A 12479-nucleotide genomic window follows, 5' to 3' on the forward strand; every position below is an offset into this window, starting at 1 on the left:
CAAAAAGTATGGCGCTGAAAAATTGCTCAGTTGCACATTTTTGGCTTGAATTTACGCACTGCATGCTCTTTCGACGGCCTTTTTTATTTGTAGTTTTGGTTTTCCATACTCTTTTGTTGCCTCTGCTTCCGCTTCACACAGCGGCAGTTGACATTGACTTGTTTGCGTGGGCTTGCCATGTTACGCCTTGCCTCTACTATTGGTTTCGATTGGGTTCTGCTTTTAAACAATTTCACTGTTTGCCACAATCTTACACGTCGGCTTATTACTTCCTCTACTTTGGTTTATTCTCTCCATTTTATTTCGTATTTGTTTTCGTTTTTTTTTCTTCTACTTTTTGGCCACTTTTCACACACCAACATTCTCAGATATTTACACTTGTGGCGCGGCTTTCTATTTATTTAAAAAAGTTAAAATTCGCACTCGTAAATATTTAATTTCAAGTTCACACATATTTACTTACATAAATTAAATCTGAATTGACTTTCTTTGTGCCGCCAAAGGTCGAACAAACACTCACCTCAACTGTGCGCTTGGCAGAAACACGACGAGAAAAAAATTCGATGACACTAACCATTTTATATTTTTATGCGCACCGCCTGCTCAAAAATTTTCAATTGTTTTTTTTTTTTGTATTTTTTGCACTTTATTTCATCGTCTTTCCAACTTTCGCCGCCTTTCGAAAATTGTATTGCCTCCCTTTGACATTGCTTATACGGCGCGTTGCACTAAATAAAACTCCCACCATTCAACTACTACAAATCCAGCAAGCTGCTCTTTTGTCATATTCCATTCCGTGTGGGTTAAATTAAATTGTAATAAAATTTTTATTTCCCTCCTCACTAAGGGCAAATGTGAAGCTGTAAATAAAAAATATATAAAATTGTATTTATGCATTACTGAATGTGCGTGTGTTTGTGGTGTGTGGTGGCCCAACAAAGTACCGCAGCGCAGCATCGCTCTTCGTGTGATATATGGCAAAAGTCAATTGTGCTGACAGCTTGTCGGCCCGTTGCCCTACTGACGACAATCACTTGTGCTCGCTGGTTGGCTGGTGTGTGGGGTGCTTTTTGCCAACTGATTGACTGGCTGACTTTCGGAGTGCCACTCAGTCCGTCTACTCGCTGACAGACAGGCTGATGATATGTTGAGCTGCGTTTTATGGCATTTTATTCTATTTGCATGGATTCTTAGTGTATTTTTTCAGATTTATAACGGCAATCTTTGGGCTATTTTTTGGGTTAGCATATGGTTTTGTTGGCAATTGAAAATTTACATTCCCTGTTTGTTCTGTTTCTTATAAAATCTCGCACACATACATAATTTCTTATTGTCACTCTTGGCGCAACATATTTACTTAAAATGTAAATAAGGAAAATTATAAGATTAATAATAGTTTGCATTTCCAGAGCATTTCACATTTGGTTTCTCGTGTTTCATAAAAGAGCGTTTGCATATCTCTAACAAATATGTAGTAGATATATAAATAAAAATATTTTGATGTTTTGCAACTCTGACTTCTGAGGTGAATAAAAGTGGCAAACAAATTTTCTAGAACAAAAGAACAAAGAGTACAGATGATCAAGGCAGTACTGAACAAAGATACTGTCGTTGTATTTTTATGCGCTTGCGGTTTTCCATTAATTACCTTATTTGATAATTTGATTATTTGATTAATCGCACATCCCTTATTGAAATAAAATAGCATACAATTAACTATTTGTTTCCTTTTTGTTTCGAACGAATTTATAAAATAAATTAAGATTTAAATGAATAATTCTGAGGGCGAACACAAAATTACCAAAAATTTTAAAGGTTAAGAGAATACCGTAAAAGTAAAAAGTCCGAAAAAGTTTTGCAAACGTAGCAAAACTATGGATAAAATCTCGAAAATTCTCCAAAAAATATGAAAAAATTTGGATAGAAATCATTAGACGTTTTAAGAACACTTGTCACCATCGCATAAAGTTCGCAAAAGCCAACGTTTTTAGAAAAAAAATTTCTCATCATCATTTCTTCGACACAATGGCAACCATATTCATCGGCAATAAACCGGACTTTTTCCATATATTTGGCGATTATACCGAACCGATTTCAATGAAAGGAAAGGTACTTCTTCTGTAAATGAGCAGAGTTTTTATGGTAAAAAATTTCGGTCAAAATCGTCGTTTAAAAAAATTCATCTTTGTGTATATGTAGTTATTGTTGCAACCTGTTCAATTTGAGTTGCTTTCGTGTTTTTTTTTTACTTCGTATTTGAAATGCGAGTTCAACAAAGCCCGCCAGTCGCTTCTCTTCTGGGCCAACTGACGCCAATTGAAAATACCAAGTGAAGTCAAGTCCTTCTCCACTTGGTCTTTCCAATGCAGTGGGGGCCTCCCTCTTCCTCTGCCACCACCAGCGGGTTCCGATTTGAATACTTTCCGAGCTGGAGCGTCGGAGTCCATTTGAACGACATGGCCAAGCCGTGTCGCTGCACTATGTATATGTCGTTGAAAAGCTCATACAGCCCATTGTTCTATCGTCTGCGATACTCGCAATCGCCAACGCGAAAGGGCCCTAAATCTTCCGCAAAATCTCTCGAACACTCCAAGAGCCGCCTAATCGGATGTTGCCATTGTCCATGCATCGGCCCCATATACCAACACGGGCATTATGAGTGACTTATATAGTGTGGTTTTCATACGTCGGGAGATGACTTAACTCTTAAATTGCCTACTCAGTCCAAAGAAGGACTTGTTGGCAAGATTGAAATTTATAGGCACAGAAAATTAGTTGTCGAAATTTATGGAGAGTTATCGAGCTATGGAAATTTATGGGGTTATCGTAATGCATCGAGTTATCGATATTTATTGATTTACTGAAATTTTATGGTTTACCGAATTGAGGTTCTCGGAATTTTCAAAACATATCGAGTTATCAAAATTTCAAGGTTATAAATAGCCGTCATCAATTCGCCAACAGTTAGCGAGTGGCGAAACGAACGAACTAAATGAGGTACACCCAAACTCGCTATCGCCCAACCTTGCTATCTAAATTTGTTGGTGCTTTCACATACACAATTTTTTGTTAAGCGACCGGAACTCAAACATAGCAAGCAGCGAAGTGGCGAAGCGATGGCGGTTTCCTAAGAACTTCGTAATGTTTAAGAAAATTTGGCTCAATAAATTTTTCTTGACTAATTCTTGGGCGTTTTTTATTCGTCGAACTAAAAAAATTTTTAAAATAGTGGCACAAAAACAGATTCGTTTGTTTTTTTTACTCGTAAACTTCAATTGCAGTTCTGCATATTTACCAATGTTTTAGTACTTATCTAAGCGGCTAAAATGGATGTTTTCTTGTTTATTTTCTTCGGCTCAAAGGTCTTAAAAAACTAGGAAAACGGTAGATTTTCGTTAGTAACTAGAATTCTTCGTTTTCTGCTTGAAATATGAAATTTTTTGTTATGACGCACTGATATTTGTAAATAAAACGGAAACAAAATAAAAAAATAAAAAATAGATAAAGTATAGCATTTTTGATTGGTAACACTTTGAGCGACTACCCCTGTAGAGTCAAAAATTTCATGACTGTAATGGGAATGGTAAAAAGGTATATGTATGAAGAGTCTTTACTCATGGCTTGGTCTTAAAATCTAAAAAAAAAAGTTGAATTGAAACCATTAAGTAATTGTGAATGTTGCCTTAGTAGGACCCAATTAGGACAATTGCAAGGAAAACTGCTTTAAAATAAATAATTGTTCACATTTCCCACGTTATTTTAACATGCGCAAGTAATGCACTTAAGTCCATAAAATAAAATATAAATTTAAGTAAAAAAAAATATATATATAAAAAGACTGTATTTACCAGCAAGCGAACTTCAACTGTGTAATCTCATTGGCACAAGGGCGGCGAAGATTGGTTTATATAAAGCAATAACCACGGAAAAGTATATTTCACAGTCAAATAAGATATGTAAGCTGGCATGTTGCGAGCACATTTACATTCATATATGTACATATTTATATATACCAATATGAATTCACAAACATACATGGGTCGTTCTTAAAAAACATGACCAATTGGTGTCCCCAGACTTTACTATTTTATATTTTGTTTCTTCAATAAGAAAATAGAAAAATATCTGCATTTTTATAAATTATTATCGATTCTACGTAACTATATTATAAAAAAAAAAATAATTAATTATCTGAAAATAACTTAAAAAAATATTTTCAATGTCAAAGGTTTAGCAAAAACCTGTGTCCCGAGCCAATTTATAAAAATTTAATAGTTATTTTCAGTTGAAATAAAATTGAAAAAAAATAATATTTACAATTTTTGTTATTCAGTTTGTGTATATTAATACCATATATAGAAAAGAATGATGAAAAATAATTTTTTTGTATAATTTTTATGAAGAAAATTTGTGTCCCCAGGTTTTGGTCCCCTCTGTTACGTCCACTCATTTTATTGAAAAATGTTTGTTAAACGTTATGACGCGTATATTTCTCTTATGCTTCTCCATCATAACTTAGCTAAAATCAACAAAATGTGTTTTGAACTGTTCAGTCTTGTTTAGTGCGTTGTTGAGTAAGGAACCCAATTGTATGCCGGGTACGTACCCTTATTCAGTGTCAACTCTGTTACTGTTGAAAAACGGTGAGTAAAGTGATTTTTTATTTATTTTATAATTTTTTTATAAATATTTTATGTACACTAATTAAGTGGACAAATAAATTCTCCAAAATTCGAATAAAAAGCTAAAATATGGTATTTTTGAGTTAATTTGTCCCCTCTGTTACCGGTCCACTCTGTGACTTATTAACTCCAAAAACTCCAAAAATTAAAAAAAATACTGCTGGTTATGGATTCCTATTGTTGATACCATCCGTAACCACATGAGGCCAATTATAAACATATTTGGCCAACTTAATTTTTAAAAATTACAAAATTCAGAATGGTCATGTTTTTTAAGAACCACCCACATACATAATTATTCTATAATAAGCATCTTTGCGTAAACGTTTAAATTTTACTCCCCTTTTCTTCCTCTGCTTCTTCTTGTACTTTTCAGACATATCGGCGATGCAGCCATCACATGCCACTGTCCGAGCGGCTTTAAAGGCACCAAATGTGAAATTCCGGAAATAAATGAAATAACAATGGGTAAGTGCGTTTAAGTACGAGTCTGTGAGTGTTTGTGCGTTGAATGGTGTGCGTATGCCTGCATGTCCTTGTTGTAAGTAAATATTTATGCCACGCTACATTAATGCTCTCGGTTGAGCAACTTTTGTGAGTGCGTGTATCTGTTCCCTGCAGTGAAACGCCAAACCAGTTAGAAAAAATACTAGTTCATTAACTAGTATGTGCCTACCAGTTCGACAATTTCGGAGAACTTAGGCGATTAGCTACATCTGCCTTTGAATTGCCATAGCCAAAAATAAAACGCAATTAATTGCTTTTCTTACAAATGTCGGCTGTGGCGTCACGTGAAGACTACTGGTTCTGGTTCTGAAATCTCAGGTTCGTAGCCGCTTGGAGGTGGTTAAGATTTTTAAAGTTAAATAAATGTAAATAAAAATAATTTATTCAATTTATAAATAAATAGCAAATTTGAAAATCTAATTGCATTGCAAAAAAAAACTTTAGGAAGAAATGCTTGTGCTATAAAAACAAAGAAATTGAACAAAAATATTTTTTTTTATTAAATTTAGGAATTGCAATAAACAGCCTAAACAAAAAAATAAATTTATAAAAAATAAAAATAAAATAAAAAAAAGAAAATAAAAAAATTTTCCCTGGTCCGGGATTTGAACCTGGGACCTCAGGCTTACTACGCGAGTGCTTTGCTCTGTCGGCCATTGTGACTGCTGGAGCGTCGCAAGCAAAAAGGCACACTTATACTTTTCACGGGGCATGAATTGGCTATCTCATCAACTGGTATGATGCTACTAGTATTTATACTAGTAGATGCTGATGCCTAGCCTGACAATTGACATCTCTTAGGACATCGCAATGTTAAAAATACCAGTCGCTAACATTGAAAAAGGATAGAACGCGAAACTAGTTGGGCTGAAACGCAAACTGGTAGAATTCTAGTTCACAACTAGTAGCTTTCCCTGCAGGGTTTGACTACTTTGCTTACATTTGTTGTTGTTGTTGTTGTTTTTGTTGTTATCCTTTTAATTGCAACCTGCGGTAAGGCACGTGTTGCTGCTGGTGTTAAAATTGATTGACTTTAAAATTTCGACCAGATAATGTTCTCACTGTCGTCGGCAGTCAAAGCCAGACGCTTGACGCCAGAAGCGGTAAAATGGCGCAAGCTGTTTGTTAGCTGCTGTCAGCACAGCATTGTGACTTGTATTCAGTTGTCAGAGCATTGCGAGTATCATGCCACTGTCGCTGCTGTGCTGTGAGAATTCCATAGCGGCCATGGTTGACCAGCGGCGTCTACCGAGACATTAAGGCGAAGTTACGTATACGCAGTGGAGTTTTTTTTTTGTTTGTTTATTATTTAATTAAGGAAATAATTAAGAGCATTCAAATATATGAATGTACATGTATAAATATGCACGCGCATGTACATATGTACGCACAGTCGACTCATTCAGGTCAGTTGCATGGTTGATGCACGCACACGCTTGGGACAAAAGTATTCATTGCGTATACGCCGTGTATAAGCCTGATTGTTATGCAAATTTGTATGTATGCTTGTGCACTTCTGTGTTTGCGTATGCATTTACATGCATTACGCACATTCTCATTCGCTTGACTTCGCTCAAAATATACTTATATATATTCGACTTGCTCGTGAAATAAAGTCACAACATTAACATTAAAGAAAATTTTACGCCAGCGAACGCTCATTTCTTTAATTTTATTTCCCTGTTTGTTTGTTTATTTTCGTTGAAGCGCATAAGAAGATTTATTGCAGGAATAAAAAACATACGCCGTACATTCAACTTACCCAACGTATGCGTTGATTTATGCAATACCATGTCTGTGTTTGGGCGAGAGCGTGTCGTAAAGCAATAAAGCACTAAAGTAACGAGTAAAGTCGAAAAGGCGATGAAGTGTGCGAATATGAATTATGTTTTCAATAAAAATATTTTCATAATTTTAATACTATGTATGTTTATAATAATGTGATAAATATGTGATGGAAAATCAGTAAATCAGATTTGTAAATACCACGAAAAATTACCACTTACGCTGATGCATGTTCACCTATTTAACGGAGGAAAAGAATATTCTCGCTAGGAGATCTCAATACTCAAATGCATAAAAATGGACTTTTGCAACGTTTACCTGTAGAGCCACAACAAGAGTTCGCTTAAATAAAAGCTCTTAAGTACAGTTGAGTGTCACGTTAAGCAATGAGTGCAACTGACAAAAAGCGATTGAATATGAAATGTTGCACTAAACGACAATTTATAGCTTCACACAATTTTAAGTTAGAAGAAAAGCGAAAAAAAAAAAACGTTTGCCAGCGATGAAAGCGCTTATTCTGCTGTAAGACAAGCCACCGGCAGCAGTAGTGCAGCGTCATATGTCAGGTATGACTATGCGATGACAGGTGGGAAACATATCGAATCACAGGAAAAATGTGCACATGAAGTGGCAAAAAATTGTAAAGGAACGTGTATAAACTACCCAAAAGAGAGTGTAAAGCAAGCGCCGAAAGGGTACTTGTCATCGTAGTGGAAAAGCACTGTTACTTGGCAACTGCTGTAAGGATTTTCTAGAAGTAGCACACAAGTGTACTACGACGGAGATTTTCTGTAATAATAACTTGTAGTCGGTTGTGTGGCTTGCGTGAACATACACATTCAGTCTTAAGTTACATACATACATACCTACATAGGTACATATGTATGCAGTGTGTATACTATAGAAGTTTGTAAGAAAATTGAAATAACAAAACAGAATCCAAAACAGTTGATGCAACAACGTTCAATGCTGCTTACTTGCCAAACACATGTCTCCGTCGCCACTGACTATCAACAGCGGGTTTTCTGGATTGGTCGCTTGCGTTGCTGAAACAACATAAGAGTTCATATGTACATTAGGGTGGCCCAAAATAAGTAAAGTCGGAATTTTCATGCACTCACCCCCTGAGAAACAGGGTATTCCGGTCGAAAATATTGGTTTTCAAGAATTCTATACCATTTCTACGAAAAGTTATTTTTCCCCCATATGAAACACATGGAAAACTTTGAGCGCTTTGAGCGACCTCTAAATATTTTTTAATTTCAAAATAAAAAATAGGGGTACATTTTTTTCGGTATAGAGCAATCCTAGGGGTTGAGAGCATACAAATTCCAACTTTACTTTTTTTTTTGTTACATGGAGTTATGGACCACCCTAATGCACATACATTTGTACATACAGCGTGGCACGTGAGCGCAAATACATACATATCTTGGTTACATACGTAACCAAGAGTCACCGTTGGTTGAATGAAAAGTTGGTAGAAAGCACTGAAGAATTTTCACAGGTTTTCACATCAAATTGAATTTTGAGACATATTTTGTACGACTTCAACTACTCGTGAGCACGAATGAGAGGCATGAGAAAACTTGCAAGCGTTCCACCTCATGTCCTCAAGCAGAATTTACTAGTACTCGTAGTTAGGGACTTTAAAGCTACTTTTAAAGAAAGTTTGTAAGGCTAGAATTTGTAGCTAAATCTAAATAGAATTTTGCAATTTCGGAAATCTGAGTATCATAAAATGATAAAAAGTTTGTTGTTGTGTTCGATAATAAGCTGTGTTTTTATAAAAAATAATAAACATTGGGCAAACAAAGAAGAATTTCCTAAATTGGTCAAAATGCCGTGTCGCTTTTATTTTTCACATGACTATATGTAGCATTAAAAATTCTCATTTACTTAGCTAACGAAATAGTTGGAAAAGCTTTCTTTATTAACATTTTTTAATAGTTGTAATAAAAATTAATATTTTTCTTTCAGGTTGCACTTCCAACTCCACCACGAGTGATTGTCATAAAGAATGTGATTTCGATCGTGTTAGCGAAGGCATCACGCTGCGAAAGGCTAGCAAAATGACTGGTAAGTGTAAACATATTTAAGATTTTGTTGTTTATTATTGTCACTTAACAGCAGATATTTATATAAGAAATTTTTAGAACATACTTAATTATACGATTAGACTTAGAGATGGAAGTTTATCCATGGCGATCAGCAAGATCGTATGCTCAATTTCATAAGCATGATACGAGCGTTTGTCGCGTTTGAGAAGTGCCATGGTCATATCCCGACTCGGTGGGTCCAATTCTAAGGCATCCAACTGCCTCTCTTAGACTTCTAGGCTGACTGTAAGGCTTTCGGTGTTACGGCCGTCGAATTAGAGAAGCATACAAAAAAGGGTTGGTTAAATTATTTTTGGGTCGGTTTGGCACCAGCCGGGTCTGAGGATTCCTTGTATCGTGAGGTAACTTCATTTCACGGATACTAGCAGGCGGTTCCCGGACGTCAAGAAATATTAGCCGCATTTTGTGCTTGGGATGGTCCTTACCACTGATGGAAAAGTAACTACAATTGTACTTTTTCAGCCCTTTTATAATTTGAAAGTATATTCGATACATCGATTGATATCATCAGGCTCAATTAATTCTAGGCCTATAAAAGGTATTGTTTCGACTGGGTTGGACCAAACGGAACGGTTAGTGAAGATATGGTTTTCGGGTATTATGGGGTCGATTTGGGATAAATAAGACCGGTGCTCCGGTCTTTCGGGTCGGCTGAAGCTCTTCGTTTGCAATGAGACGATTACCATGGACCGTGTCAAGAGGAACTGCTTTGATGACAACGTATTTACTCAGTCTTGCGGATGATTTTTTTATGACATGCATTCAGGGTGTTCGAGGATTTTTCTACTAGATGTCGTTGTAGGAGTTTTTGTGCGCACCCAAGTAGCTTTCGTTTAGTGATCTGTCAACTTTATTTCTGTGTGCGAAAAAGTACTGTTAGAATTTAGGGATACCGCCAACTATTAAGTTGAAATTTATTTTGACCTTCCGAGTAGAGTGTCAAAACTATCCATATTCTTCTAATATTTCGCTGCTTTCGATTACATTTTGGCACTATCGATAGTCCGACAGACATGTGATTCATGTATGTATTCAAGTTCTGTCTCTTATTTTAATTTCATCACCACAAAATATTAAATTCCAGCAAATGCAATTCTTTTGAATTTCAATTCATTCAAAATTCTTTAAAAAAATTCTTTTAACTTAATTGTTAAACAATCAAAAAAACGTGTCTAGTAGGTTACAAGGGCATTCAACCGTCATTTTAGAATGTATTTTTTTTTAAATAAATCTTCATAACAAAATTGCGCGAAATCTTTACACGATACTATCGACGATATATCGATAGTCCTAAAAATGATATCGAGTACTAGCAATGGTCTGACTATTGATAGTTTTACAGCCCTACTACCGAGGTCATTTATTGAAAAGTGTGGTGAAGAATTTAGTCAGCAAACTCATGCAACTGTGGCAGAAAATAGCTTCGTTCAATTGGAAGCTTAGTCTTTTCAAGTTTTGGGGTATCTGAATCTCAAATTTCTGTCACCTTCTCTTGTAAACTTAATTCGAATAATTATATTGGAAATTTTAATTTTTAAAAATCTGCAATTCTTCTCTTTTTTTTTCTTGTAGCACGTAATGGAAAAACGCGATATGAAGTGACAATACGCTTGGGTGCCAACTTAACTGCCTTTTATCGCAACATGGATCCAGAAAGGCGCCCAAGCGATCATTTACCTAGTTTACTGGAGCGACATGTAAGTGAAAAATATTTTTATTTATATTAAATAACAATGCCAATTTGTAAAAATTATACTTGATACTGTCTGTTAAGTGCCAACAATAGATTCCCCGAAGCTCTAAATATTCATTGAAATTGTAAGTGCGTTTTTCTAAAAAGTTAAATGGAGTTTGCACTTATATACCTGACACCACAAGTACATACATATAGATTTTAAGCCAGGTTAGATATTTTTACTGCAATACCTTGTAATTATATGCGTACGTGCACGCGATCATAAGCATTTAAATTTAACCCATTTAACGACCCAAATTAATTCGAATTAGCCGAGAGTGTATTAACCAGTTTTACGACCCTTTCAACAGTTTACTCAAGCGCCATAAAAAAATTGATGAACGATGGTAGCAAGGGTCTATTTTTTGAAGGCTTATTTGTTCAATTAACAAATTTTCACGGCCATAAAAGTTACCTTCAAATTAGGAAATAGTGCAAAGTAAGGGAATTTAAGTGTTACCAGACAAAAATTCCATATTTTCTTCATTTATGAATAAATTTTGTTCAATTAACCAAAAAGGTTGACAAATCAGTTTTCTTAAAAACTGTATCAGCGGCTGTCAGTTTGTTTGACTTTGGCCTGAACTTTGGTCTTCAAACGGGCAATGAAGGCAACGCTCGCTGCCCGCAAGTAACTCTGAGGTATACGTATTTTCCCTTTCCTGAAGAAGCGCTTGTTTGAGATGCTGCTCTGATATATTTTATACTCAAATTTTTTTGCCTACCCTAGACGCAAAAGTCAAGTGGTTTTGGACCATCGGTGGTGTCTGCCTTCTGGTGGTCATTCGAGTGGCAAGTATTTTTTAAGCGAAAAAAAAACAACCTACTTCATTGCGCATATACACCTTTTAGTTTGGCCGTTTGAAGGCCATAGTCTGATACCGTTTTTAAGATAACTCATTTTGAAACGATTTTTTGTTCTAAGAAATTTTTATCTAGTAACACTTAAATTGCCATACCCTATAGTTACACTTAATATACTCATGATTTTTAAAGATTCTTTAGCCAGAAAATTAGAAGAAAAAGCAAAGCTCGCTGGATCAATTTGGCTTTCGCTAATGGCCGCTGTGTCCAAGTTTTGTTGACTTTTGCGCAAAATTTATTTATTTTTTTACTTTTGTAGCTCATTTGTCAATTTATCATGAAATAAAAAGCTTTACTGGTTTTTTTACTTCCTCTTATTGGCCATTCATCACTACATGTCATTTAAAGCTTAAAGAATTTTGCTTTTTCGGCGCATCTGAAGAAATTAGTGAGAAAAAAATGTGAAACTGAAAAAACGCTGTAAATTAACAAGTAAAATTAAAATGTCATCAATGAAATTTATACTAAATTTTCCAATGCTAAAAGAAAATATTTAAATATGTATTATTATGCGTAAGCTGCAGAAATTATTTTTCAATGATTTGCTAAAAGCCGCGAACTGCAATGTAAGTGGAATTACATTGATCTTTTCTTGTATTTTGTTACGAAAATACTTGCTCTAGACTCTGCATTTAAATTTTTACCATTTTTACTTTTAAGAAATATAACTACGAAAAATCGTGTTGTAGTTTGTTTTGCGTTTACAAATGAGCGTAAATTTTTTGCTTTCCACAAACAAAACAAAAAACTTTGTCTCTTATAAAACAAAAGAAAAAATAATAATTT

The 12479-nt window shown here is 35.1% G+C and overlaps 1 protein-coding gene across 1 annotated transcript in view; it reads left to right on the plus strand.

Moving 5' to 3' along the window:
- The window catches only part of LOC118735905, a gene marked incomplete at its 3' end in the record, with an annotated part of 539363 nt that overhangs the window by 198276 nt on the left and 328608 nt on the right, over positions 1–12479 (plus strand). The window contains 3 exon segments of the mRNA XM_036465930.1: positions 5059–5150; positions 8955–9053; positions 10667–10791. Coding sequence (XP_036321823.1) covers positions 5059–5150; positions 8955–9053; positions 10667–10791 — 316 coding nt within the window.

This window comes from Rhagoletis pomonella, unplaced genomic scaffold (genome assembly GCF_013731165.1).
Source record: "Rhagoletis pomonella isolate Grant_MI unplaced genomic scaffold, Rhpom_1.0 Rhpom_scaffold_00003, whole genome shotgun sequence".
NCBI classification, from domain to species: Eukaryota; Metazoa; Arthropoda; class Insecta; order Diptera; family Tephritidae; genus Rhagoletis; species Rhagoletis pomonella.